Here is a 27151-nt window from a genome sequence, read left to right as displayed (position 1 = left end):
GACACAACCACCCCTTTCCCTCCACTCTAGAACGGCCCCTGTTCTCTTATTGGCTGTTTTCACATTCATGGGTGTATGTGTAAGCTTTATATAGTGCGTTGCCTCATGCACTGAGCAAGAAAGGGGGTAACTACAGTTCACGGTAAGTTTGCCATGTTTTTGCTCATTTTTAGCTGCTTAGTAAATACAACTTTTCATTAAGCAATTTGATCTTGGTTTTGTCTGTACTGTACTTTTAAATAATGGAAACATTTGATATTTAAAACTTAAAAGTGTACAATGGCATCTTTAAAGGAATCAACTGAAAATTGAAAAAAATCTAATGAAAATTGTATTGCATCTCTAACAGATTCTTGAATAAATCCTGTTTTGATTTCATCCCAGGTTATTGGCAGTAAAATGACTCCATTAGGACTCATCCTGGTCTCGTCAGCACTACTGGCAGGGGTCTGGGCTGCAGGTAATGGCATTACATAATGTTATAATGTAGTAAGATTACTATTGGGTCAGTGTGTAACTATAAAGTGTTTTGCTTAGCTTTATGAATGAACCTTGTCAAGTTCATACATTGTTTGTATGCATTTGTTTATCCATTCCTGATATTTTGCTGCAAATTTAAATTTGACTACATGTAGTCATGAAAACAGAAGTAATCATCTTGTTAATCAAACCATTATATAATATAATATAATAAATATAATTTTAATATAAATGGTAACACTTTACAATAAGGTCTCATTTGTTAATGTATTAACTAACATTACTAACAATGACTAACACATTTATTTCTTTATTCATTATCTTTGTTAGTTAATAAAAATACAGTCGTTCATTGTCTGTTCATGTTAGTTGACAGTGCATTAAGTAACGTTAACAAGTACAACTTTTGATTTTAATAATGTATTAGTAAATGTTGAAATTAACATTTAGAATAAATGTTGTAGAAGTATTGTTCATTCTTAGTTCTTGTTAACTAAAGTAGTTCAATAATGTTACTAATAAAACGTTATTGTAAAGTGTTACCAAATTTGTTTCAAAAACAAAATTAATCAATAGTAACCTAATACAATGAATATTCCTTTTGACAGTATGAGTTTCATTTGAAGCAGATCACATCATGCTGGTTGCTATGTTGAGATTACATGACCATCTACTGTATGTCTTGAAATTCAACAGAGTTAATCAATTCATACTTAGTAAAAACAGAAAAAATCTCAAACAATTTCCAGTAAATTACAACATGTGGATGTGTCAATCTGCAATAACATGACATATGCTGGGGCAGCAGAGAGGTTAATACGTTTTATTGACTGTACCATAGGGGTTAAAGGGGAAGTATGTACGATTTTTTTATGTTAAAATACATCCTCTTAACCCAGTTTGTTGTTTACTATAATGAGATTTATCTCACCCAAAAGAGTAAACATTGACCCTCCTAGGCACCATCAAAATATTGAACTCTCCCCAGCTCAACCTATAGCGATAGTTTGGGGTTTGGCTGCTGTAGCAGGCTGAGACAGACGGTGCGTCACAATTCGCATACTATCCATCATAAATAGTATTTGAAAATAGAATTAGTACATCCCAAATCGTAGTATGCTGAAATTAGTATTCCAACGATACCCGGATGGTCTACTATTTCTGGGTCTATTACACTCTAACGGCTAATATTGCCCGCAACCCATTGCGAGTTAGACAAGGAATCGTTTAGAACTGCATACTATACCATAACTGACGTGTGCGTTGATGAATGTTTATATGTGAATAAAAGCCTAAATTTAATCTGTTCATCATATAAAGCGATAATGTCTTTTTAGAATTTTTTTATTTTTATTAAACTGCTCAATTCATATAAGCCGCGTTTCCACCGCAGGAACTTTCCCCAGGAACTAGGAACTTTGGGGTGGTACTCTGTGTGTTTCGACCGCAGGAACCAGGGTCTAAATGAAGTTCGGGGTAAATATTTCCCCCTCCAAACGGCCCTGCTCCCGGGGTAGTACTTTTTCAAAGTTCGGGAACTTTCGGGGGTGGGACTTGGGCGCTGAACATGCTGATTGGTTGAACTCACGGCGTATTTTATTTCAACCGGCATTTTTAAAAGTCTTTTGCGAGGTTCGTTCGTTCTGCGTTCAGTAAATATCAGTCTTGCTCTTTCTGTCCGATGGCGCGCGTTCGTCTCAGCCATCTCACGGTCAATGTCCGTAATAGCTGATAATAACACGCGTTGTCTTATTTTAAATCTAGCTTTACGAGCTTTCAGAATACGCTTTGGTATCAGTGCTCATCTCTTTTCTGCCGTTTTGTCAATTATCTCTTTATTAAAACAATACATAACTACCAAAAGCAGCGCTGCTTGCATCTCCTCCATACTTGTTATTGTTGAAGACAGTATCATCACCGGACTAATTTGCCTAATCTTCCCGGTACTTTAGACCACAGTGGAAACGCAGACAGTAGCAGGTCTGGGGGGAAAAAGTTCCTGTAAAAAAAGTTCCTGGTACAAATTGTTCCGGGTAATTTTGGTGGAAACGCGGCTATGGATTAGTTTTACAATCTTTTTATGATCTTTTTTGAAGCGTCAAAGTGCTAGTTGCGTAGCTGTAGCTGTTTGGAACTGCGAAGTCAATCGTTCCGTTGTGGCACCGCTGCCGAATATCCAGAAGTTAAAGCCAGAGCAAGAACAATTTTTTTCAAAAAACAAGTTTTTTTGGTGGCAATGATGTTGTGTCCCGGGAAAAGTTTGATTTTCCAGCTCGCTCCGTTTGTGGTGAAGGAGTTGGCTGAAGCTCCGGTAATTGTTTCGCGTGCGATCGGAAGGTATTGTCATCATTTACAGGGGCTAGTCAGTGATTTTATTGTCTCCCACCACCCGCGTAAAAATACCCGGCCGAATGACCTACTGTTTTAGACAAACACCAAGGTCATGTGGTAATTTAATTGCTGTCCGAATCCACATCTCTGAGTTTTCAAGAATATATCACTTCAAAATTCACTGTTTAAATCCTTTTTGACCACTGCAGAGCACGGTAAGATTGCACTTCGCTGTCATTTGGATGCATTTCTAGACTTGTATTTCTTTAAATGCTGGCAAGTATTTTCAAGAGAAATATATTTCATCACGCTCAAAAAATAAAAGGAAGAAAAGCACGTAAACATTTGAATTGGGCCGTTTTTACAGCAGCATTTATTCTTATCATACCAAGCATATGATATTTTATTTACAGTATACAATCATGTTATGGACCACGTGAGCAGCGCGTTCCCGATCACAAAACTCTCCCCTCCACCGTGAATAAATCACAATCCGAATGCACAAGGTTTTATCACTGAGGTGGCTACAGATTTATTTTTACGGACTTCCATGTGAGAAACAGAAGCGAACAGCACATGACATACGTCACGACCAAACGTTAGCGATTGGTTATGGCAGATCCAGAGTGGCTCTTGGCAGATCCAATAGTTTTAAACTTCAACAGAGTACCCGCCTTCAAAGAAGTAAACGCTTGTCAATGGAGAGTGGCCAGACTCTCTGTACAAATGAAATGTACAGATGTACAAATGTGGAGTAATTAATGACAGAATTTTCATTCTTGGATGAACTCACCCTTTAATATTTTAAGACTTGGGGCCCTATTTTAACGATCTGAAACGCAAGTGTCAAAGCGCGAACCGCAAGTAACTTTGTGGGCGGGTCTCGGCGCTGTTGCTATTTTCCCGGCGGGATAAATGGCTCTTGCGCCCGGCGCAAATCTAAAATGGGTTGGTCTGAAGTAGCTTCATTATTCATAGGTGTGGTTTGGGCGTAACGTGAATAAACCAATCCGAGCGTCATCCAACATTCCCTTTAAAAGCAGGTGCGCAAGTTCCATTATGGATTGCTATTATTATGGCGTATTTACCAGGCGCACGCCAGGAGCGGTACACAGCCGAGGAGACTGATGTTCTTGTAAGAGCAGTGAAAGACAGAGAAGTGAAGTTGTAATGTTGTACATTATGGTAAAGGTGATTTCACAGTTTTTTTTTTTTCAGTCTTTCAGTTTTTTCAGTTTTTCAGTCGATTTTTTTTCCTGGTTCTTGACGGACAAACCAATTTGTCAGATGTCCTTATATACATATATGTCTTGCCACTATTGGGCAAACAGGTCTTATCCTTAATTATTACAATTAGCCTGAATCATTTGTAAGCTAGATTTATGCCTATTTTTTCACATCTTCGTGGCACACCACAATGATTTCCGTCATCTCATGTGTTAATAATTTTTTAGTGTAACAATTTATGATTTGCAAAAATAACTGTTGCATCTGTGTAGATTACATGAGCAAAGTGTATGCGCGTTGTGCACGCTATACATTATGGTCAAGCATGCGCCCTTAAAATAGCATAATGAACAACGCGCAACGCGCCACTGACTTTAGACTAGGTTTTTTCTGGTCAGTGGCGCAATTGTTTAATGGAACAGCAAAATAGCACCAGGGATTGTTTGCGCCGGAACACGCCTCCTTTTTTGCGCTGAACCGCCCAGGGAGCGCAAGTGCATTCACTAGTTTAGCGACGTGCTTCTGTGGAGGGAAAAGCGCGCTTTGCGCGGGTGCAAAATAGGAATGACACATGCGTCGGTGTACAAAGTCAATTGCGCTGACCTTACAGACCTCACAAAATTTAGCCACAGACTAGGATGATTTATTTCTGAAATGTTAATTGTAGCAGCCCACACCATCTTAAAAGTCACCATGAAAAAAAAAAAAGACAATTCTTATTATTTTATGGAAAGTTGCAGTGATTATTATAAACTACTTTCTTACTATCCACTCAATTCCCAATGGACAAAATCAAGTCCCACCTTACTTTTTTTTTCTTGTTCACTAAGCTGTTTCACACAGATATACTGTACATCACAATAGGGAAGAAAAGACAATTGTATGCACACTTTTATATGACTTGATCGGGCATCTGTTTCACAAAAACAGTGCAAGCATAATAAGTAGATTGTAGATTGTAGAGATCAATGGTGCCAAAGGAAAAAACATAAAACCAGCCAGTTAGATCAGAGCTCTTGCCCTTCTGCTAATATGTTACAATATCTTCTAGCTCTTTTATTAATGCATAAATGCATTGGGGTTCGGTCATATTCATCCTTTTCCCAGTATACACTAAGCCAGGCATAAATAATGTATATGGTTGCATTGCTTGACGATTTGCTATTTTTATGTACACTGTTTTATGTAGCTTTTATGTAAGTGTTGAGGTCTGCGTGTGACGATTGAAATAATTTCATGAGTGTTCATGTGATGTTTTCAATCCAACAAGGATTTTACGGGGCTGAGGTAAATAGGGTTTAATAGTGGCAATAACCAGACGGTTCATGGACGTGCTGTCTGAGGTAGAGACAAAGCAGGATGTAGATAGAGCCAATATTAGTCTGACACGGCATGTTTCAGTCTAAGGCATGGCACTGTGTTGGCTCTGTCTCATGACATCCCGCCAGGCATGGAGCAGCCGGCATTTAAATCAGAGAACACTGCTGCTATTCACTATAATGAGTGTGATTAATCAATTAGCCACCGCTAACCAAGCAGTCACTAATGTGGGGCAGCCCATGACATGACTTCAGTTTTGATGGCATGTACTTTTTTCATGGTTTGAATAGGAGGATGAGGGGTGTCAGTGATATGCTGTGACACTGATGAAGGCCTGCTGTGTGTTGCACGAATCAAACTTAACACATTCTCACCAAAAACTGGCAGGACTTAATGAAGTTTGCTCAAGCAGTTTTACTCTAACTTTACCTAGAAATTAGATATTATTTCTTCTTAAAATCAAGAATTTTGTGAATGTCAGTCATTTTAAAAGTAATAGTTCACTCAAAAATATCTACTATCAACTATTGTAATGTTACCATCCTGTCATTCCAAACTTTTATGACTTTCTTTCTTCTGTAGATCCCAAAAGGAGAAAATCTAAAGTTTTTCATATTCTTATCCATGCCGTAATATTTGTGCGTCCTGATAATAATACAGTAAAAATATAATTATTTTAATAATAATAAAAAAAATTATTGTGAGTTCAGTATCGAATCGTGACATGAGTGTTTCGTTACACCCCTAGAGTTCACTCATTTCAATGAAATGTGGCAAATTACGTAACTGAATATACTATTAAACTGCTAACACATTTGTACACACTATTTATATTATTATTGTTGTTGTTATTATAAATGTGAGAACATTTCATTTAAATGATCAAAGACATCTTAATTTGAAAAGACCAGAAAAGACTAAACTTTGATTCATGATAGACACATTCATGCATCTATCAGCATGTCTGCTGGTTGATGTGGACTGGTCTGCATAAAAAACAGGATCAAAACAATAAAGGGAGCTACTTCCAAGTGGACTCAGATGCTGCAGCCAGACGAGTGGGGCACTTTCCCATCATTTTGTAAGCGTTTTCTTTAGAGAGTTCCTGGAACTTTCTCAAACTCCCACCGCATCCGTTCCGCTGCAGGAGGCAGTGCACACTCAAAAGCAAGCTTTTGGTTATTTCCAACTATCTCCTTTTAAGTCTTATTTGGTCAAAGTAAGATTAGTGGCCGTGAGGCGACCATTTTACCATAGTGGTGTAGCACAAGTGAGACTTTGTCTACATCTGTTAAATTTGGGAATATTAATGGTTGTTTGAAGAAGAGTGCAAAGTACATCTCAGCGTGACAGAAAGCTTCATTAGCAAACAGGAATGCCATCCAAATGTTCTGCCCTTGTCAAATGGAGACAAGCAGTTTTTTTTTCCGGGTCCTTTTTCTACTCGCTGATTTGAAAATTGGATTAGCTCACACAAAAAAACCTTACAACAAACAGCCAATTAGTCAAAAAGTATAATCATAATGTGTAATAAAAATGTAGAATAATTAGTGGGGTTTACCAAGTCAAGCATCACTTTTACTGCTCATACTTAAGACTGGAATAAACTACAAAAATCTGAACAGATTGTAACACACTTGCTGACTTTGTAAATAGTTACAACAACAACAACAAAAAACTGGACAAAAAACAAATGACTGAGGTTTACACACTACCAAACTTTCAAGTCGTTCTGAACACAGCAAACTAACAGAAACATGAGCCTCATTTCTAGGAGCAAGTGACAAATGTAAACAATAGGCTATGTGTTCCAAAATCGGCTCAAAATATCAAACATGTTTGATATCCTGGATGGAATCGTAATCTGTGGCCAAGTTCATAAACTGCCTAGACTAGTCTTACAATGTTTTTGTTCTTGAAGAATGGTCATAACTTGTAAAAGACAGTTACATAAAAAAGTAGCTTAGTCTAATTTAGATCCGAAAAGTAAGACTGATTACCCCTAATTAACTGCTTGGTCAGACTAGTTCTTAACATAGTGGCTATGTTTATGGAACTGGCCTCTGGTGGTTACTTTTCAGTCACTTACATAAAAGGTAGATTTGGTCTATTATGATTTGGAAAAGTATGACATATTACCTCTTGTCTAACTGATAATTGGTCAAACTAGAATTCTTAAGACCGTTTTAACATGTGTCTTAAGGCTATGTTTATGCAACTAGCCTCTGAAAAAAACTGTACCAATCATTTACTATGATATTTTCTGTGAAATCTGTCAAATCCAACCTCCAAAAAACTGCAGGATGGCTCTGATTTTCAGCAACTATCATCAACTTCCAGAATGCAATTTGGGGGAAAAGTCATGCTGTGTACTCCAGCTATTTCATTATTCCAGGGTTACTGAGTGGTGCCTCAAATCATGTGACTTGATGAGGAGAGGTGTGAGAATATACTTTCAAAGTGATCAGGTTCATTTTTTCATCTGGTGGTAAAATGGTCAGAGATGAGCCATTTTTAGCGATTAGAATATCATATAGGATCATAAATCACCCAGAACACCCTAGCAGCATTAACAATGCACTAAACACCATTCAGAATGCATCAGCCACCTCATTTCATTACATTGTGTTACAATGGTGAACCAAGACTGAGCCAGGCATTTAATCTGTTCCCTGTAAGAATTAGTAAAGGATTCTTATAAATTTGTAACAAGTTGACTGAAATTTTGTTTTATATTTTAGGACCACAAACATTAAGAGTTACAACCATTAAGGTGAGTCAAATTAATTATATCTGGGCCACTCATCAATTAATTTTTTGAATGCTTTGTAACTAAATAATGTTCTCGGTTGACACTTGCCCACAATTCCATGCAGGAGGGACCGTATGCGATGTCTAAAGGCTCCGAACTGGAGGGCTTCTGCATTGACCTGCTGTCGGCTGTTTCTAAGAAATTAGATTTTAAGTATGATATACATATCGTGAAGGACAGCCGATATGGCACTACAGATGACAGTGGCAACTGGAACGGTATGATTGGAGAGGTTGTAAGAGGGGTGAGTATCACAATCTTTAAATAGGCAAGGTAGACATAAACTGTTCCATGTCAATTTTTAAATGTTCTTATTTGCAAATGTTCATACAGAACATTAAAATATATTAGTTGTTTGACAACAATTAAAATATAAAACATTATTTAAATAAATAATACAAAATAAATAAACTAAATATCCTAACTCCATAAATTTGAACAGCCTTTTATAATTGGGGATGTGGCTGTGTTCTAATGTTCAGAATTAACCAATCATCAAGCTCATGTGAAATAGTGTACACCAGTCTTCACCTGAAGTGACTCTGATTAACTCCAAATAAATATCAGCTCTTCTTGTAAAATCACCTTGGTTGCATGCTAGAACTTACGAAACATCAACGGGATCTCATTGTTGAAAGGTACACACATTTACATTAAAAAATAATCTGTGGGGTGAAATGAAGAGGGCTGTGCACAGGTGATGCTCTCGCAATAGATAGAACGTTTTGCAAAGAGTGGGAAAATATTCTCAAGACAAGATGTGACAAGCTAATAGACTCCTATCCAGCTTAATAAAAATCAAAGAGTGCTAATTAGTTATTAGTTCAGGTGTGTGCACATCCTTTTGCAGGCATTGCATAGGCTGTAATTTTTACATTAAAGGAATAGTTCACCCAAAAATGAAATTTAATCACCCTCAAATCATCCTAGGTAGACAGTGCATGCAGAATTATAAGGCACGTTGATTTACTGATCATATTTTTTCCAGGCACATTTTACCAATTACAAACCACATTTAATCATTTATAAGTAATATATAATTGTTTATGAAAATGCCATATATTCAGGTGTGCATAATTATTAGGTATGCTTTCTTTTACTGATGAAATGGGCCAAAAAAAAAAGTCAAATATTATTAAATGCCCATGAGAAGGATGCAATACTAATGCAATACTAGAAATTGCAGTTAAGGCATGACCAATGGACAGACTGTGAAATGCTCATTGGGTCAGCAGGGTCAGACAAAAACAGGTGGCGAAGAAAAGACACATGTTAACTGCAAAATAATTAAGAAATAAGATTCTCTCTCTTGAAAGACCAGCACCACATCCTCTTGTACCACTGTTTGAAGAATTCATCTTCAAGAATCTGGCAGTAAGTTTTGGGAGTTCATTTTTAGTCCATCTCTGCAAAACCGACTTCAGGATAGGAGGTGGACTAAAAATGAACTCCCAAAGCTTACGCCAGATTCTGGAAGATGAATTCTTCAAACAGTGGTAGAGGATGTGGTGCTTGTCCTTCAAGAGTCACTATCAGCCTATATGTCTATAAAGCCTATACAAAAAACGGTCTTCATGTAATTTACAACACTTCAGCTTGTGATTCTTATTAAGTGGGGGTCATTTTTGTTGCAGTTCTCGAAAATGGTGGCGCTGGAGACTATTGGGTTCCTGATGGTTTCACACTTAATTCTTCACCGTAATTTTTAATTATTTTGCAGTTCCTTTGCAGTACATGTGTCTTTTCTTCGCCACCTGTTTTTGTCTGACCCTGCAGACCCAATGAGCATTTCACGGTCCAATGGTCATGCCTTAACGGCAATTTCTAGGATTGCATTAGTATTGCATCCTTCTCATGGGCATTTAATAATTTTTGACTTTTCCGTCTGAGTTAAATCTCTTTTTTGGCTCATTTTATCTGTAAAAGAAAATATACCTAATAATTATGCACACCTGAATATAAGGCGTTTTTCATTTCCAGCCTTCATGAACAATTATATATCATTTATAAATGATTAAATACCAAATTAATAGTAGTTATTAAGATTAATGGATGGATGTGCTTTTTTGGAGCTTCAAAAACTTGGGTGCTATTCAATGCCATTACAAATCTGAGAAGAGCACAAACTCTGATTGTGTGAACTATTCCTTTAAACGTGACAAAGTTCTGATATGATTTATCCTTGTTTAATTTTTTACATCACAAAAACCAGCTGTTTTTACTGGGGTGTGTAAACATTTATATCCACAAATAGATTTTTATTTCACATAATTGTTGTTTTCAACTTTCTATCCATCAAAAAAAAAAAAAGTTTCCACAAAATTATTAAGTGCCACAACTGTTTTCAACATTTAAACCCCGTTCCCTGAGGCGCTGTGTCATGGTGTTGAAGCTATGGGAACATTTCCAGCATGCTAGTGTCTAAAGCATGTGTGCAGTCACACTAATTTCGTTGGCCGACGGAGGGTCAGGTGACGTAGAATGGTGCGTCATCAAGACCATAAAATGGTGTTTGCGTTAGTTGTCATCAGATTCTGTCTGAAGGAAGACACGCAGGCATGCCTGAAGTGTGACAACCCTCAGCATCTCTTTCCCTTTTCAGGGAACCAGTACCATACATAACCCGGAAATGTTCCCTTTTGAGGGAACTCAATGCTGCATCATGTTGTTGATGCTATGGGAACATTAATACCCACGGCACCATCCTGAAAAATTCCAGCCCAACAAAGCTGTGAAAAGGCTGGCATAGGCCTTATGAGCTAAAAGAATGAATGAACCCAGAAGACCTGAGCCTTGGGTTGAACAGCTTATAAATGTGTGCGAAGAGGGCCATTCTGCCACAGCACCAACATCTGCAAAGGCACACTTTTGCAAATAGATTAAACATTTCTTGCTCCGGCAACTGAATATGGTGGAGGGAAGAAGGCCTGGAGTATGATTGGCTGAATTGTCAAAGGCGGCACTTGCAGGATGTAATCCTGCTAAAGATGCAGTAAAACTTTGGCCATCTAAGGGCAAAATCTAATTAGGATCCTATTTTCTAAGGATTCCAAGTCTCCTATTCTCTAAGAATGTTAGTTTTGCTAGTAACAGAGTCACTAGAAAAGGGTAAAAAAAACTCCTCAGATTCTGAATGCTAAAAGACACTTGTAGAAACTCCAGAACTAAACCAACCAGGCAGTAGACGGGGTCCAAATATAGCTGTTTGCACCATGAGGCAAAGAGCTGCTATTTCTGGGAATACAGTTTCCTAATAGAGAGGCCTCAAGCATTCAGAATAGTCTCAACAATCTCAATTGGAAACTGTGGGTTTGACCCAGAGGGGGACCCACTCATAGATTCTGTTCTCTCAACCGAGGTTGGGGGTGGAAACGAGCCCCACACAGAGAAAAAAAGTCTCTCCGGAAAGAAAACTCTGCATGCCAGAGTATATTAACATTGAAGACTGAATGCTATGCAGTAATACTACATTTATATATTTTGAAATGGCTACAGCAGTGGGGAAGATGCATGGACAATCCTTTGCATTATTTTACTTAAAATTGCTATACAGACTGTGACACAAATGTGGACATGTCCACACAGCTTGCTTTAATAGCTCTGCCTTTTACAGCAGATTTATTTAACAAATAACTCCCAGTCATGACCTAAATATAATTTTCCTCTACATAAATAAATACTACATTTCGGCATTAGTAACTTACCTTTCGCACACCTTCAAGCTCTGACGACATCCGGTTCACTTTGACCAGTTCATTAAATCATTGAGTTGTTGACTTGAGAACAGCTGCAATCGGATCAGTTCAATTCATGATTAATCGTTCAGTGTGATTTGTAAACCAATTCATCAGGTTAATTGGAAAGGATCAGCTCAATCATGAATTGGACATCGCTATTGCGTTTCGGGGCGGGTGTCAAGATAGGTTTTTATGAAATGCAGTGGAGTAAAAAGTACAATATTATGCTTTGGAATGTAGTGAAGTGAAAGTTTCCCAAAATAAAAATATGCATCTGATAAAGAACAGATACTTGATAAATGTACTTAAGCACTTTAACAAAGTTAAAACACTTTGATACTGTACACCACTGAATGCCAGAGGACGGAACCTCCTGTCTAAGTCACCATATCAATATGCTTCTAATTAGGCTATAACTGGACAGCCATCCAAGACTGTACTCCAGCATCTGTCGTAACACTGGTGACAGTAACATGCCCCAAGCGACCCAACGTCAACGAATGAGCACAAATGTGTCAGTACATAACTCAGTACATAGTCACTTTTGCAATATGCCTTTTACAGAGGCTATGAGCTAGGTGGTCATTCCAGGTCATACCCCAGTCCATGAGTGGAACATCTGTCGTTACACTGGAGACAGCAACATGTCCCATGTACCACAGAGAAAGGGTACAAATGCATCAGCACCCCATGGTGTGCAGAGATGCACCAGCCTGACCCGCTGCCGTATAAGCTTTGCTAATCAGACCAGGTGTAACTCGGCAGGGTCTGGAAGGCAAAGCGGGACCCCTCCAGGGCGATACCGAAGAAGGGATAAGATAATTGGATAATGTCTCTTCAACCCTAGGTATCACCCCATATCCATGCCCATGCAAACCCATAATAGTCAAATAATTCAACATCACTGGACTAGAAACACAGAATATTATCTCTACACCTCAGTGTCTTTTTCTTTTTTTTAAAAGCTGAATACAGCCAGTACTACATCCTCATATTTCTTTCCTCGAGAAGTTGGAATGGAGCTTCTCTCTTGGTGTGATTGCACACATGCTTTAGACAGGGGCTCACTGGAAGTGTTCCCATAGCCTCAACATGAAGCAGCGCTGAGTTCCTTCGAAAGAGCATATTAGAAGGATTTCTGAAGGATCATGTGACACTTTAGAGTAATAGCTGCTGAAAATTATTCTCAGCCATCAAAGGAATAAATTACATTTTAAAATATATTTTAAAAAAAATTTTCAATTATATTGCACAATATTACTTTTTTACATTCATTAAAGGGTTAGTTCACCCAAAAATGAAAATTCTGTCATTAATTACTTACCCTCATGTCATTCGACACCCGTAAGACCTCCGTTCATCTTCAGAACACAAATGAAGATATTTTAGTTGAAATCTGATGGCTCTGAAAGGCCTCCATTGGCACAATGCACGTTACACTCTCAAGACCCTTAAAAGGTACTAAAGACGTCGTTCCAAAGTCCATCTCACTACAGTGGTTCTACAATAACTTTATGGAGTGACGAGAATAATTTTTGTGGGCAAAAAAACCCTAAATAACGACTTATATAGTGATGACGATTTCAAAACACGGCATCGTGAAGCTTCGAAGCATTATGAATCAGTGAGTCGATTCAGCGGTTTGGATCACTAAATTTCAGCAGTTTGGCGGTTTGACACGCGATCCGAATCATGATTCGACTCACTGATTCATAACGCTTCGAAGCTTCATGATGCCATGTTTTGAAATCGTCATCACTATATAAGTCGTTATTTAAGGTTTTTTTGTGCACAAAAACTATTGTCGTCGTATAGTAAAATTATTGTAGAGCCACTATGGTGAGAGAGGGTCTTGAGAGTGTACCGTGCATTGTGCCAATGGAGGCCTTTCAGAGCCATCAGATTTCAACTGAAATATCTTCATTTGTGTTCTGAAGATGAACGGAGGTTTTACGGGTGTCGAACGACATGAGGGTAAGTAATTAATGACAGAATTTTCATTTTTGGGTGAACTAACCCTTTAATTATTGCATTTTCTGTATACTATACCTCATTTATTTCTGTGTTCGTCTTATCTTAAAATGTGAAGGTGTGCCTTTCTCATTGAGGCATTACTTTTAAATCTGTTTCTACAAAATGTTGTCTGTATTATGGAAAAAGAGTCCCAAGAAACCTTTCTTGTATGTGTTGCTGATTTCTACAGGAAGCAGACATCGCTGTGGCGCCACTAACTCTTACAGCTAAACGTGAGACAGCTGTGGACATGAGCAAACCCTTCATGCAGACTGGCCTTAGTTTCATCCTAATGAAAGACTTGGGCTCAGATGACTCGCAGTTCCTGAGCCTTCTTAACCTTTTCTCCACTGAGATGTGGATAGGTGTACTGGTCGCCTACCTGTTGACCTCTGTCTGTATCTTCTTTGTGTCACGGTAAGGGTGGGATGTTAGGACCATGGCACTTTGGAATGTAGGATGATAATGACTTGTTCATATCATATGCCATGGTATTCCAAAATACTATCAAAAATAACCATGATATCCAAAAAATCTGCAAAACCATAAACTATGGTTCTGTTTTTTAGGATTAGCCCATGTGAATGGGAGCAACCAGAGAACGAAAATAATTGCTTCACGCTCTCACACAGTTTTTGGTATACTGTGGGAGGACTGACTCTTCAAGGTAGTGTACATAGCACGGATAAGCATGGTTACAAGTATTTACACCCTCACACAGACTGAGAGGAACAATACCACAAAACAACTTAGCTAATGTTTTTCAGCAGGATTTAATTGGATTTGGATTTACTTTTATGAAAAAAAAATACTGGCCATTGGTGTTATGGTAAATTTGTATTATTTCAATTTGTTTAATAACATTGCAACAACCATAAAAGCATCATAGGCTCACTGGGAAAACACCTCTATCCTCCAAAAACAGACATGAGCCCTATTCGGATGGCAATTGTTTCTCATTGGGTCATAAGGTATTCATCATTTACAGGGGCTAGTCTGTGATTTTATTGCCGTCTGAATCAGGAATGTCAGTTTTTTTTCTTCTCCCACCACATGCATAAAAATCCCTGGCCGAATTACCTACTGTTTTTTGACAAACATCAAGGTTGTGTGGTAATTTAATTGTCATCTGAATACACATCTCTGAGTTTTCAAGAAGAGATCACCATCAAAATTGACTGTTTATATCCTTTTTAAACACTGCAGAGCACCCAACAGTTTCTGTAAAGTATTTACAAGAACAATATTTCATCACCACTCAAAAAAGAAAAAGAAGAAAAGCACGTAGGCCTAATAAAATTTAAATGGGCCGTTATACGGCAGCAATTAAACACTTTAAAATAACCAAGCAACATTATGTTTACCTTATGTAGATAAGAGGCTGTATTAACTTATTTCCATTTTCACATTTCATAAAATACTAGACAGAAAACAATTTTATTGCATCAATCTTCCTATTTTTTTAAACAGGAGATTTAAATAATTAAATAATAATAAGGGATATTATTTTATTATTAAATTAAATATTAATTTATTCTTAATATTCCAAGAACATGACATTTTATTTACAACAGACAATCATCGTGAGCAGCATGTTCCCGCTTCCCGGGTCCATAGGATCACAAACCTTGCTCCTCCACCTTGAATAAATCGCCATTCGAATGCACAAGTTTTATCACTGAGGTGGCATGCAAATGTATTTTTACGGACGTCCACATGAGAAACAATTACCATCTGAATAGGGTGGCTACATACAGTTGTGCTCAAAATTATTCATACCCTTGGTAAATATGACAATAATTGCTCACAATTAATCATACCCTTTAATTCAATACTTTTTGCAACCTCCTTTTCCCAAGATAACAGCTGAGTCTTCTCATTATAGGCCTGATGAGTTTGGAGAAGAGATCAGAGACCATTCCTTAATTCAGAATCTCTCCAGATCCTTCAGATTCCCAGCTCCATGTTGGTGCTTCTTCTCTTCAGTTTACCCCACTCCTTTTATAGTGTTCAGGTCAAGGGAACTGGGATGACCATGACAGAAGCTTTATGCTCATTTTATGCTCAGTGACCAATTTTTGTGTTGATTTTGATGGGGATGTATCATTGTCCTGTTGGATGATCCAACCTTGGCCCATTATAAGATTTCTAGCAGAGGCGGTCAGGTTTAGATTTTTTATCTTTTGCTGTTTGATAGAATCCATGTTGCCATGTGTCTGAACAAGATGTCAGGATCTGGATCTCATTAAAAAAAATTTTTTACTTGACTGTCCCAGCTAGAAATAATACAATGGGCAACGGTTGGATCTTCCAATAGGACAGTGATAACAAATAATAAAAACATCAAAATCAACACTCAAATTAGTCTCTGAGTACAAAACCAAGCTTCTGCCATGACCATCCCAGTTCCCTACCTGAACCCTATAGAAGATGAGTGGGGTTAACTGAAGTGAAGAAGCACCAACATTGATCTTGGAATCTGAAGGATCTGGAGAGATTCTGTAGTAAGGAATGGTCCCTGATCTCTTCTCCAAACTCATCAGGCATTATAGGAGAAGACTCAGAGCTGTTGTCTTGGCAAAAGGAAGTATTGAATAAAAGGGTATGATTAATTGTTAGCAATGTGTATTAGAGAAAAACATTTATTTCATAATGAGATTTTTCTGCTATTAAAATTCTCATTCTCCATTGAAAGGTTAGAATGTTAAAACAAAAGATAAAAAGGATTAACAACAGAGATTTATTTTCACAGCCTTCTTTGGTCATATTTACCAAGGGTATGAATAATTTTGAGCACAACTGTACATACAATTCACTACAGTTTTCAGCGAAAATGAAAATCTGGTAGCCTAGGCTACAGCATTGATGATAGAGCAGCATTGCACTTGCAAAGCACATGGGTATGAGTTGGCCTGCCCTGCTGTAAAAAGTCATGAGTTCAAAGACTAAGATAAGCAAGCTAAAATGGTTGCTTCAGCAAATACCTTTTTATCTAACATGTTATCTTGCGTTTGTTAAAACTATTGATTGGGTTTAGTGTAGATGGTAGGCCTAAATTATTTTATTCAAATGCGATAGAGCATTTATAGTCCCTCACCAGAATTTCATTTCTGAACTCACGATATGTAACCCACAACAACCAAGGTTATAAAACGTTGCCACATTAATTAGTTTCCATAAAACTGAACATGCTTTTAGTATCACTCACTGGGCATTTCACTTTAACATAATATCATTTTGCATAAATGATGCCACAGGCATGTTTTTCCAGTGAACTTGGGTTGATAGATTAGTGACATGTTGACTAAAAATTTAAAGTTTGTTCTAAATTTTACCGTAGGTGCTGGTCCTCACCCAAAGGGTCTTTCAGGACGGGTCATTACAGCTATCTGGTGGCTGTTTTCATTAGTGTTGCTTGCTTCTTACTTTGCCAACCTCAGTTTATGGCTGCATTCAGACAACCAGCAACTGTCAATTAAGAGCTTTGAAGACCTCGCTAATCAAAACGTGATTGAGTATGGTACCATTAAAGATTCTTCATCTTTTGCATTCTTCAAGGTAAGACAGCATTTATTCAATTCAATTGAATCATTTCATTTTAATATATTTTATTAGCTTATTATTATTATCTAGAAAGACCATGTGAGTTTACCATGAGTTTCTTTGAAGGGTTAGTTCATCAGAAAACTGAAAAACCTGACATAAAACTCTCACCGTCATGTCGTCCTAAACCATACAACTTTTGTTCATCTCCTCTACACAAATAAATTTTTTAATATTATTTCATCTATTGTTGTCCTGCAGGCCTATAGGCAATCGACATTTTTTAACTTAATTGAGGGTTTTAACAAGTCTCATATGATGAACATATTTACTTCAGGCTTTTATTCACATATAAACATTGGTCATCAGCAGCTCAGCTTACTTGGTGCACTGAGAACCTGTTCATCATATAAAATTATTATTTAGAACACTTGGATTAAAACGTTCTATTGGATTACTTTTGTGATGTCTTTACCTTTTGAAGCTTGAAAATCTTCATTATGACTTTTAGTGGATTGACAAAAATCCTGAGAGAAAATATCTTAATTTGCGTTTTATATGTTGAAATTGGAACAGCATACGAGTGAATAAATGACAGAATTTAGATTTTTGGGTGAAAATATGAAGCATGCAATACTTTTAAATTGTGTTTGGCCAAATTTAGATTGCAAAGTGAAGCAATGCGTTTGTGTAAGAAAAATGTCCATATTTAACACATTATAAAGTAAAATATCTAGCTTCTGCCTTTCTGTATCCAACTTATGAAAAAAGCGCAACGTATGACATCGAACATAGCGTAAGCTTTTTGAACTGCGTGAGGCGTTACAATTTCTGCGTAAGTTGAATACTGAAGGCGGTCTGGCGGAAGCTAGATATTTTACTACATAAAGTTTAAAAATATGGATATTTTTCTTACACAAACCCATCGCTTCGCTTCGCTTCAGAAGGCCTTTATTAACCCCCCGGAGCCATATCGGTTACGTTTATAATGGATGGATGCACTTTTTGCCTGCCATTTACTGCCATTAGAATGCTTGGATTAGCAAGGACATTTTTTTCATATAACTATAATAAAATATATAAGATTGTATTTGTCTGAAAGAAGAATGTCATATACACCTAGGATGACATGAGGGTGAGTTAATTATGGGATAATTTTCATTTTTGGGTGAACTATCCGTTTAAGCATTATTTGAAGAGCAACCATGTTTTACTGTTATTTGCCTTTGACCAGAACTCAAACAACCCCACATACCACAGAATCTATGAGCACATCAAGAATGCAGAGAGCTATTCACTCAATGCAGAAGAAGGTTTCCAAAAGGCTCTGAAAGGCAACTATGCTTTCATCGGCGAGTCTGTGTCCCTCGACCTGGCAGTGGCAAGACACTGTAACCTTACACGTGCCCCAGAAATCATCGGCATGAGGGGATACAGCATTGCTGCTCCTTTAGGTATGCTGTTCCATAAAATTATATTCTTATAACTACCGTTCATTTACCATGTAAACACCATGGTACTTGAATATTGTAATCAGTAATGTCATGGTATTAGCATCTAATACCATCCTAGTAGGCTACCACCACAGTACTCACCGTCTCACTGTTTGTCTGTGTCTCTGTGTGTGTTAATGTCCTCAGGCTCTCCTTTGATAAAGAACCTAAGTGTTGCGATTCTCCGTCTGAGTGAGTCTGGTGAGCTGGATTACTTCCGCAGCAAGTGGTGGGCTAGCAGTTGTGTGGCTAAAAATGGCAAAAGTGCTCCACTGAAGCCCACCAGTCTGAAGGGAATATTCTTATTACTGGCACTCGGTCTGGGACTGGGGCTTTTCTTGGCTTTGATGGAACTGGCCGCCAAATCACGCAAAATCGCTAACACTCAGCAGGTGAGTCCCCTATAAAAAACACTATTGCGGTTTGCACACATTAAGCAGCGCAACCATTTTCAACCGTGTTAATTATTCTATTTTTTAAGGTTTCTTAAAAGCACACTGTGGTCCTCTAGTGGTTAAAAACAAAACATTTTGCTGTAGAACATTGTCTTGGTTTTGCTACAGCTCTGCATTACTGTGCGGATGAATATAAGTAGTTCTTTCTCATTACTAAAAAAAAGAGAGATTATCCTACTACTCATAAAACATTCACTATTAGGCTTAAGAGATATAGCCAGTTCTCAAGAATCTCAAGATGACTTGCTGAAGACATTATTGTATTAAAGGGATAGTTCACCCAAAAATGAAAATTAGCCCATAATTTACTCACCCTCAAGTCATCCATAGGTGTATATGACATTCTTCTTTCAGACGAATAAAATCTGAATTATATTACAAAAGTCCAGGCTAATCCAAGCATTAGAATTGGATACATAGTTGCTCTGTTTTTGAAGGCCTTCTGAAGCGAATCGATGCGTTTGTGTAAGAAAAATATCCATATTTAAAACTTTATCAAGTAAACTTTCGACCGACCGCCTTCCCTGTTCAATTTATGGAAATATTGTTGAAAGTCCCCCTGCCGATCGAAAGACTAACGCGACCAGGTACGCTCTTCATGACGTCACGTACGCATCTTGAGTTTCACTTTCAACATTCAACACTTTTCCATGGAAGGCGGTCAGTCGAAAGTTTACTTGATAAAGTTTTAAATATGAATATTTTTCTTACACAAACGCGCCGATTCGCTTCAGAAGGCCTTTATTAACACCCCGGAGCCGCGTGGAGCACGTTATTTGACGGACAGATGCACTTTTTATGGACTTCAAAAACAGAACAACTATGAATCAAATTCTAATGCTTGGATTAGCCTGGACTTTTGTAATATAACTCAGATTTTATTTTATTCGTCTGAAAGAAGAATGTCATATACACCTAGGATGACTTGGGGGTGAGTAAATTATGGGCTAATTTTCATTTTTGGGTGAACTATCCCTTTAATAGATATGGTGCTTCCTTGAAAATAAGGAAGCTGCTCCATGTCAACCTTTCTAAGTCGTTGTAACAACGAACTTACGCCACTTCAACACCATATGTGTGTCAAAGTGGCCGGAGCAACTTTTTTCTATTTACAGATATGATGAGACACACTTCACCGTTCTTCACCGGTTCTTTGACTAAGGTGCTATATAGCACCTCTGAAGAACCGCTGAAGAACCACTGAAGCACCAAAATTGGTGCTATATAGCACTAAAAAAGGTTCCCCTATGATTACGAGCCAAGAACCATTTTTGGTGCCATATAGAACCTTTTTTTTTAGTCTGTATTGTACATTTAAGTACCAAATCAGCATATTAGAATAACTTCTGAAGGATCATGATACACTGAAAGCTGGCGTAATGGCTGCTGAATTCAGCTTTACCATTACACATTAAATTAGAACATTTTAAATTGTAATAATATTTTACAATATTGCTGACAGTTTTTCTCATAAAAATGCAGCCTTGGTGCTTTCAAAAACATACAAAACTGTACATGTAAATTTTTTTATAAAAGAGGCAGGGTTTCATAGACAGGTCTGTGACAGGATTAAACCTTATCCTGACTTACAGTTTTTCTCCATTGGTTTGGCTCATTTCTTGAAACAGAAATTACATTCTCAAAATTGTAAGATCATTTGGCAAAACAGTCTTACAGTTCAGCACAACATTATAGCGCACTTGCAAAAGCTGATATCTCTCCCAAAACTGTTCACTCATGCTTCAGAACTAAATTCCTTTCCCATATAAACAGTCAGTGCCACCAAAATGGCAAAGATCCTTCTCAATTGCTTTGGCTCATTTCTTGAAACAGACCGGACGTTCTCAACACTCTTGGTGCTTTTGCCAAAATAACGTGGATGGTTGGGCACAACAGCATGGTTCACCTGCAAAAGCTCATACCTCTCCCAAAACAGTTCACTCATGTGTCAAAACTAAATTTCCTTCTCATTTAAACAGTCAGTGCCCCCAAAATGTTTTGTCCCTTTGGCATTGTGTAAGCACTGCAAGTCAAAATGTCTAGATGTTTTGTCACTATGGCAGAGGACCATTGAAATATCCCTCATGTCCACCTTTCAGTCTTAGCCCAGTCCTTCATTTTTGTCTAGCTAACAGAATACAATTGTGTATAAAAACGAAAAAAAGAAATAGGATTTTAGGGGAAGAGTAGCCTCCAAGGTTTGACATCACACATTTCACTCATACTGCCAATGAAATTGTAACCATTATCATTCATACACATAAAGAAACTTCCATACATCAGAGTAAAAAGAAAATGTATACAGCATAATATACTGTAATATAACACACAAACAAAAAACAATGAAAATTACCGTCCTCACCATCCACACGCTGCTGTTCTCAATCTTACTGTAAAACACTTGTAATGTTGTAAAATTTCTACTTTTCTAATGATATAATCTGGGTTTGATTTTTTTCAGAGATATTGTTAGAGTAAAGTATATGAATATATTGACCAAACCGTACACACAAGACCAGTACTGCATATTGATGAAAATATTTATTTCTCTCCACATTTGAAAAATCATTCGATTCATTCATGCATTTTCAAAGGTTTGTTTTTTTATATCTGCTGAGGTTGGGCTGAAATCTCTGTCCAGTCTCTCTCAATGTCAACCCATGGATACTCCGTAGAATCGCATCTGATAAATTTGGTCCCCGTCTTCTTTGGCCACATCCTACTCCAGGTCTACCTCTTCCTTCCCCCCTCTTCCCCTCTATTCCCCTCTCTACCCCTCTCTTCCCCTCTCTTCCCCTCTCTCTTCCCCTCTCTCTACCACTCTCTACCCCTCTCATCCCCACCCTTCGCCTTTCTACCCCTCTTCCTCCACGGGCTCCCCCTCTCATCCTCACTCTTCCTCGAGCAGGCAGTTGCCCTTGTTCATTTACTTGGCCAGGTGCCTCCATGTTCAGAAACCTCCATGTACTGGTCCTGCATGGTCAAGCTCTTTACATACATGTTTGGCAGCTTTCACAGTCATGGACAGCACCTGTCAGGTAACTAAACATACTGTATGATTGGTCATCTGAGATGTGTGAAAGTCCTCCTTCATGAGTCAAGTTCTAATTTCACCTGACTGTCAATTGCTGTAATAAATGTATCAAATGTTCCAAGGGATTCATATATGGTATTCATGGTAGTATGTTCTTGACTAATTTTGACAATTGAACAGACTATTGTGCATGTGATGACTTATACAATGAAATGACGCTGATACGTTTTGGAGCGAACAACCATTAGACTGAGAATCAAACAATCAGTTTAGATCAACAAGATCTATTCACTTGCAAACTGTGCTAAATGTAGGCTACCTGTACTTAATAATTTGCAAAGATGTACTGAGACATTGAGACATGTACTTAGGCATTTGCAATTTGATGAAATGAATGAGAAATGCTATTCTGTTGTGAACAATTGCCAAGTGGTTTGGAGATTTGTCCATGTTGTTTTGAGAATGTAATTTCTGTTTCAAGAAATGAGCCAAACCAATGGAGAAAAACTGTAATCTAAGCCCTGTCTATGAAACCCCGCCTTACCCTCAGTTTCACAAAGTTTAGGCTTAGCCCTAGACTAAAATGTATGTTTTAGCAGTTTTTCTTGCACTGAAATATCTTAAAATTGGAAGGAAAAAAAGAGAAAAAAACATTACTGGTGTGCATCTTCTTGAGACAAAACAATGGCACTGACATATTTTTAGATATTTCAGTGCAAGTCGCTTTTAGTTAAAACAGCTCAAACATGCACTAGGTTTGAGCCTTGTCTGTGAGAGAAAGAGCTTAAATTATCTGCCAAAGATTTATGGTAGTATAGGCTTATGATAATTTTATGATAAATGCATTACTATACACTACTAAGAAAAAATACTAAAATGTTTTCTGAAATTGGACCATGGTAGTAAACTGACCTGAGACCAGGTTCACACACAGACACAAGTTGAAAGTGAAAATTACCTACTTTCTTACAGAAATCCTGCTGCTCTGTGATGTCTGCTGAACTCAGTCAGCGCTTCAGAGGTGGCGAGGTGACGTCATCGGAATCCTCTGAGAAAAGCAAAGCCTAAACCCCATCAAAGCATTGACACGTGCATTTTAATCACTTAATATATTAATGTTCAAATCAAAGTTATTCCCTAGTAACTAAACAGGGTGGATGAAACTCATGAAAACATTTCATTTATTGTGCACACTTGTTTTGTTTTGTAATGATTCACCATAATAAATTTTACCAATAAGTATAAACATTTTCCAGTTTAAATAATATTATGTCTTCACATACATGTGAATGAGATGTTTTTTTTTTTTCATATTTCACTAATTTTGGTGTGAAATATGTTTTTGAAAGTTTTCATGAGCTTAACGCGGGTAATAGTTTTGCATTTTATATATAGACAAAATGGTTCTATTAATTTCTAATTAATTTCTCTTATTTTATTAAAAAAGTTTAGTTGGATGCGGAACATTATTTAATATGTTCTTTTAATACAAGATCGGTCACAGCAGTTAAGGTATAACATTTATTGGGAGAAAATAAATATTACCTAAAATTTTGAAAACATAAACCAAATTTCTTGTCATATTCAACCTTTATTTGTAGATTACTGAGATCAGCCCTTATGATATTTTATTTGCAGAAAAATGTGTGTCTTGGGTAAAAACTGTGATTTTTCAAAAAATTCATGTAAGAGAAGATTGTATAAACGCTTGAATGTTTTTATTTTATTGTATTCCTGTCATAATAAAGTGATGCATGCACCATTTCTGCCATGACTAATATGCATGTGAAGAATTCAGTTCCTTATTTTACTTTAGAGAATTTTCTTAACAAAATAAAAAGCTGAAATATGCTGTTTGCAGTATTATTATTGGGCTTTTAACACCTTTCACCAGTCAAGTATGTGTGATTTCTTTTCTGCTCTTGCTCAAGATGTTTTTTCAGGTTTTTTGAGAGAACACTTCGAACTGTGCCACAGATTCTCTATCAGATATACATTTGACCCGACTATTGCTCATTCACCTGTTTTGTTTTGAGCCACTCCATTGTTCATTCGGTGAATGGGATGGACTTGCATGTTTCAGGTCTGAAACAAAATTTAACAGGCTCTCCTTCAGTATTTCACTACATTTTGCCTCATTCTTCCTTCTGGTTTAAAAAGAAAGTCCAGTCACTAAAGAGGACCATGGGCTGCAAGTTTAAGATTTACGGCACACAAAATGCTTAGAATTTGATGTAAAAAGTTCTTGGTCTCATCCAACCACACAATCTTTTCCCACGCTGAACTAAATCACTGTTTTCTTGGCAAATTCACATGGTTCTTTTTGAGTAATTGCATCTTTGTGCCAGCCTCTTCATAGCAGGGTTATTCACAGCTCTTCATTTGGTCGAGTGGGTCACCTTTACTCTGTTATAGCCATTGAATTCTGCAGCTCTTTCAAAGTGAATGATGGCCTCTCTGTGGCTTCTCCCACAAATCTCCTTGCATGTAGTTACATGCAGTTACTTTTAACTTTAATGTGCTATTTCTATTTAATTTGACCCTTGATGTAACTTGGTGAAAATAAATCATATTTTTGAAAACAAGTAGTTAATTCAGAAGTGCCTAAATGAAGCACACTTATCAAGAAATTATATTTAAAAAAAATCTCTTGCAGAACAGTTAATTTGTTTAAATAATGTAATATCATATAATTACTTCAATTATATTAATATATAATTTAGGTTTTTAAAATGATATAATATATTCAATTTGTTTTAATATTATTATAATCTGAAAACAAACAGGTATTTAAACCGATCTAATAGCTAAATTCTTGATATCAACAATTCAATGTCCACTAGTTAAAATGTTAATTCTTTATATCAACAATTGAATTTCAACTAGTTAAAACTCTAATTCTTGATTTCAGTAATTGTATTTACACTAGTGAAATGTCACTGCCATTCAAATTCAATTGTTGATATCAAGAATTCAATTGTTGATATCAATATAATTTCAGATATCTAAAATGGCTTTCTTAGTAGTAACAATCGCATTCATGATATCAGAAATTAACATTGTCACTAAATTAAGATTTTTACTAGTAGCAATTCAATTGTTGATATCAAGAGTTAAATTCCTGATATCAACAATTTAATTTGAATGGCAGCCTATGGTGACATTTATGGCAAGCCGTTTTAGCTTAAATTGTTCCCAGCCTTACTCATCATAATTTCATTTTTACTAGAAAGAATTCAATTAGAGAGCTCTAATTATTACTAGTAACAACTATGATTAGAGAGCTCTCTAATTCAATTAGAGAGCTCTGCAAATGAATTAGCGAGCTCTCTAAATCAGTTCCCTTTCAGTTAGTTCACTACTATGAAGGTAAATTGATGCCTTAAAGCAGGGGTCTCCAAACTCGGTCCTGGAGGGCCACTGTCCTGCAGAGTTTAGCTCCAACCCTTTTAAAACACCTGAACCAGCTAATCAGTGTCTCACTTGGGCCTAGTAAGACACTGATTAGCTGGTTCAGGTGTGTTTATTTGGGGCTGGAACTAAACTCTGCAGGACAGTGGCCCTCCAGGACCGAGTTTGGAGACCCCTGCCTTAAAGAATCGCAAGCGCAGGGTAAGATTTGTGAAAGTGTACATAAGATTGCAAGCGTAAATTAAATTTGTATGCGCAAGATAAGTTTTGTAAAAGTGTAAATTGCCTTTCAAGTGTAAAAAAAAAATATTTGCAGCATTTTACTGTTATTTGTAAGTGTAATTCATGTATTGTGAAACTGCAGCTTCATGTTAACGCAAAATAAACATGATCTGTATTCTTCTGACTTCCATTTTTCCGTGCTAAGACTTTTGACATGTTTCTTTCGCCAAGATACGGCCAAAATCATTGCACGATTGTGAACATTGATTTGCAAGCGAAAACATCAGAGTCAGGAACTGCAAACCAGATTGACCGTGTAAAACCAAACTTTGTGTAAAAAATATAAACTGCTGCAAATGTCTAAATGACTTATTGTGAACGTAGGGCAAAAAACGTGGCACGTCTTTTTCAAGATGTTTCGCCTGTGTGTTTCTGGGTGCGGCCGCATGATTAGTCCATCTGACGGGCATGATCGCTGTATTGTGTTCTTGGGCCTCGTGTATGCTGAGAAAGCACTCATGGATGAGGAAATGCTGCAATCGAGACTCTGTGACCTCCGTCTAGGAGGTAGAGTCCCCTCTACCACACCCCAATCTATCTCCTCCACGAGAGGGGATACTTTGGCTGGTGGTCAGGGTGATCTGAGGGTTCCGGCGTGGAATTAACTTACGGTTCGTCCTCGGTCCACACCCCCCTCTAGCGCATTGCAGCCCATGGGGTTGCCGGATGAGGATGCTGGTGTTTCCCGGGCTGGGCCCAGTGTCTCATTCGGGCACCAGCGGATGACGCCATGTCAGTTGCCGCATCACAAGGTGGGTTGGATTCCTCTGGGCTGGATTCTTCTGCAGCCGACAAGCTCTCACAGTTTCAGCCACTTCAGTCGGTTCAGCTGATTTAGGAAATGTTCTGCGACGCACAGGTAGATCTGTTTGCCTCAGATGCATTAGCGTCCAGGTCCTGTACAAGATCAGGGAGGATGAGGAGCAGGTTCATTTGGTCGCTCCATATTGGCCCGGCCGGACCTGGTTCTCCGAACTTGTAATCCTCACGACAGCCCCTCCTTGGTCGATCCC

At 37.6% G+C, this 27151-nt stretch overlaps 1 protein-coding gene across 1 annotated transcript; it reads left to right on the top strand.

Annotated features, from left to right (window-relative positions):
• On the top strand, positions 1-25023 carry LOC307132203 (putative glutamate receptor). The gene is made up of 10 exons (XM_079826374.1): positions 1-142; positions 385-460; positions 8100-8131; positions 8235-8414; positions 14111-14337; positions 14490-14587; positions 17261-17478; positions 18698-18917; positions 19104-19348; positions 23418-25023. The coding sequence occupies exons 2-10, from the start codon at positions 400-402 to the stop codon at positions 23511-23513; spliced, it is 1377 nt and encodes a 458-aa protein (XP_079682500.1). The 5' UTR covers positions 1-142; positions 385-399; the 3' UTR covers positions 23514-25023.
• Positions 25024-27151: the final 2128 nt, after the last annotated feature.

Source organism: Gobio gobio (genome assembly GCF_949357685.1).
Source record: "Gobio gobio genome assembly, chromosome: 10".
Classification (NCBI taxonomy): Eukaryota; Metazoa; Chordata; class Actinopteri; order Cypriniformes; family Gobionidae; genus Gobio; species Gobio gobio.
Note: the sequence above shows the minus strand (reverse complement) of the source record. Positions and strands in the feature narration are given on the sequence as shown.

Coding starts and splice junctions, on each gene's coding strand:
- LOC307132203 (XM_079826374.1), top strand. CDS start 400: ATGACTCCATTAGGACTCATCCTGGTCTCGTCAGCACTACTGGCAGGG. Junction 14,338..14,489: donor TGTATCTTCTTTGTGTCACG/GTAAGGGTGGGA, acceptor TCTGTTTTTTAG/GATTAGCCCATGTGAATGGG. Junction 19,349..23,417: donor AAATCGCTAACACTCAGCAG/GTGAGTCCCCTA, acceptor ACTTTCTTACAG/AAATCCTGCTGCTCTGTGAT.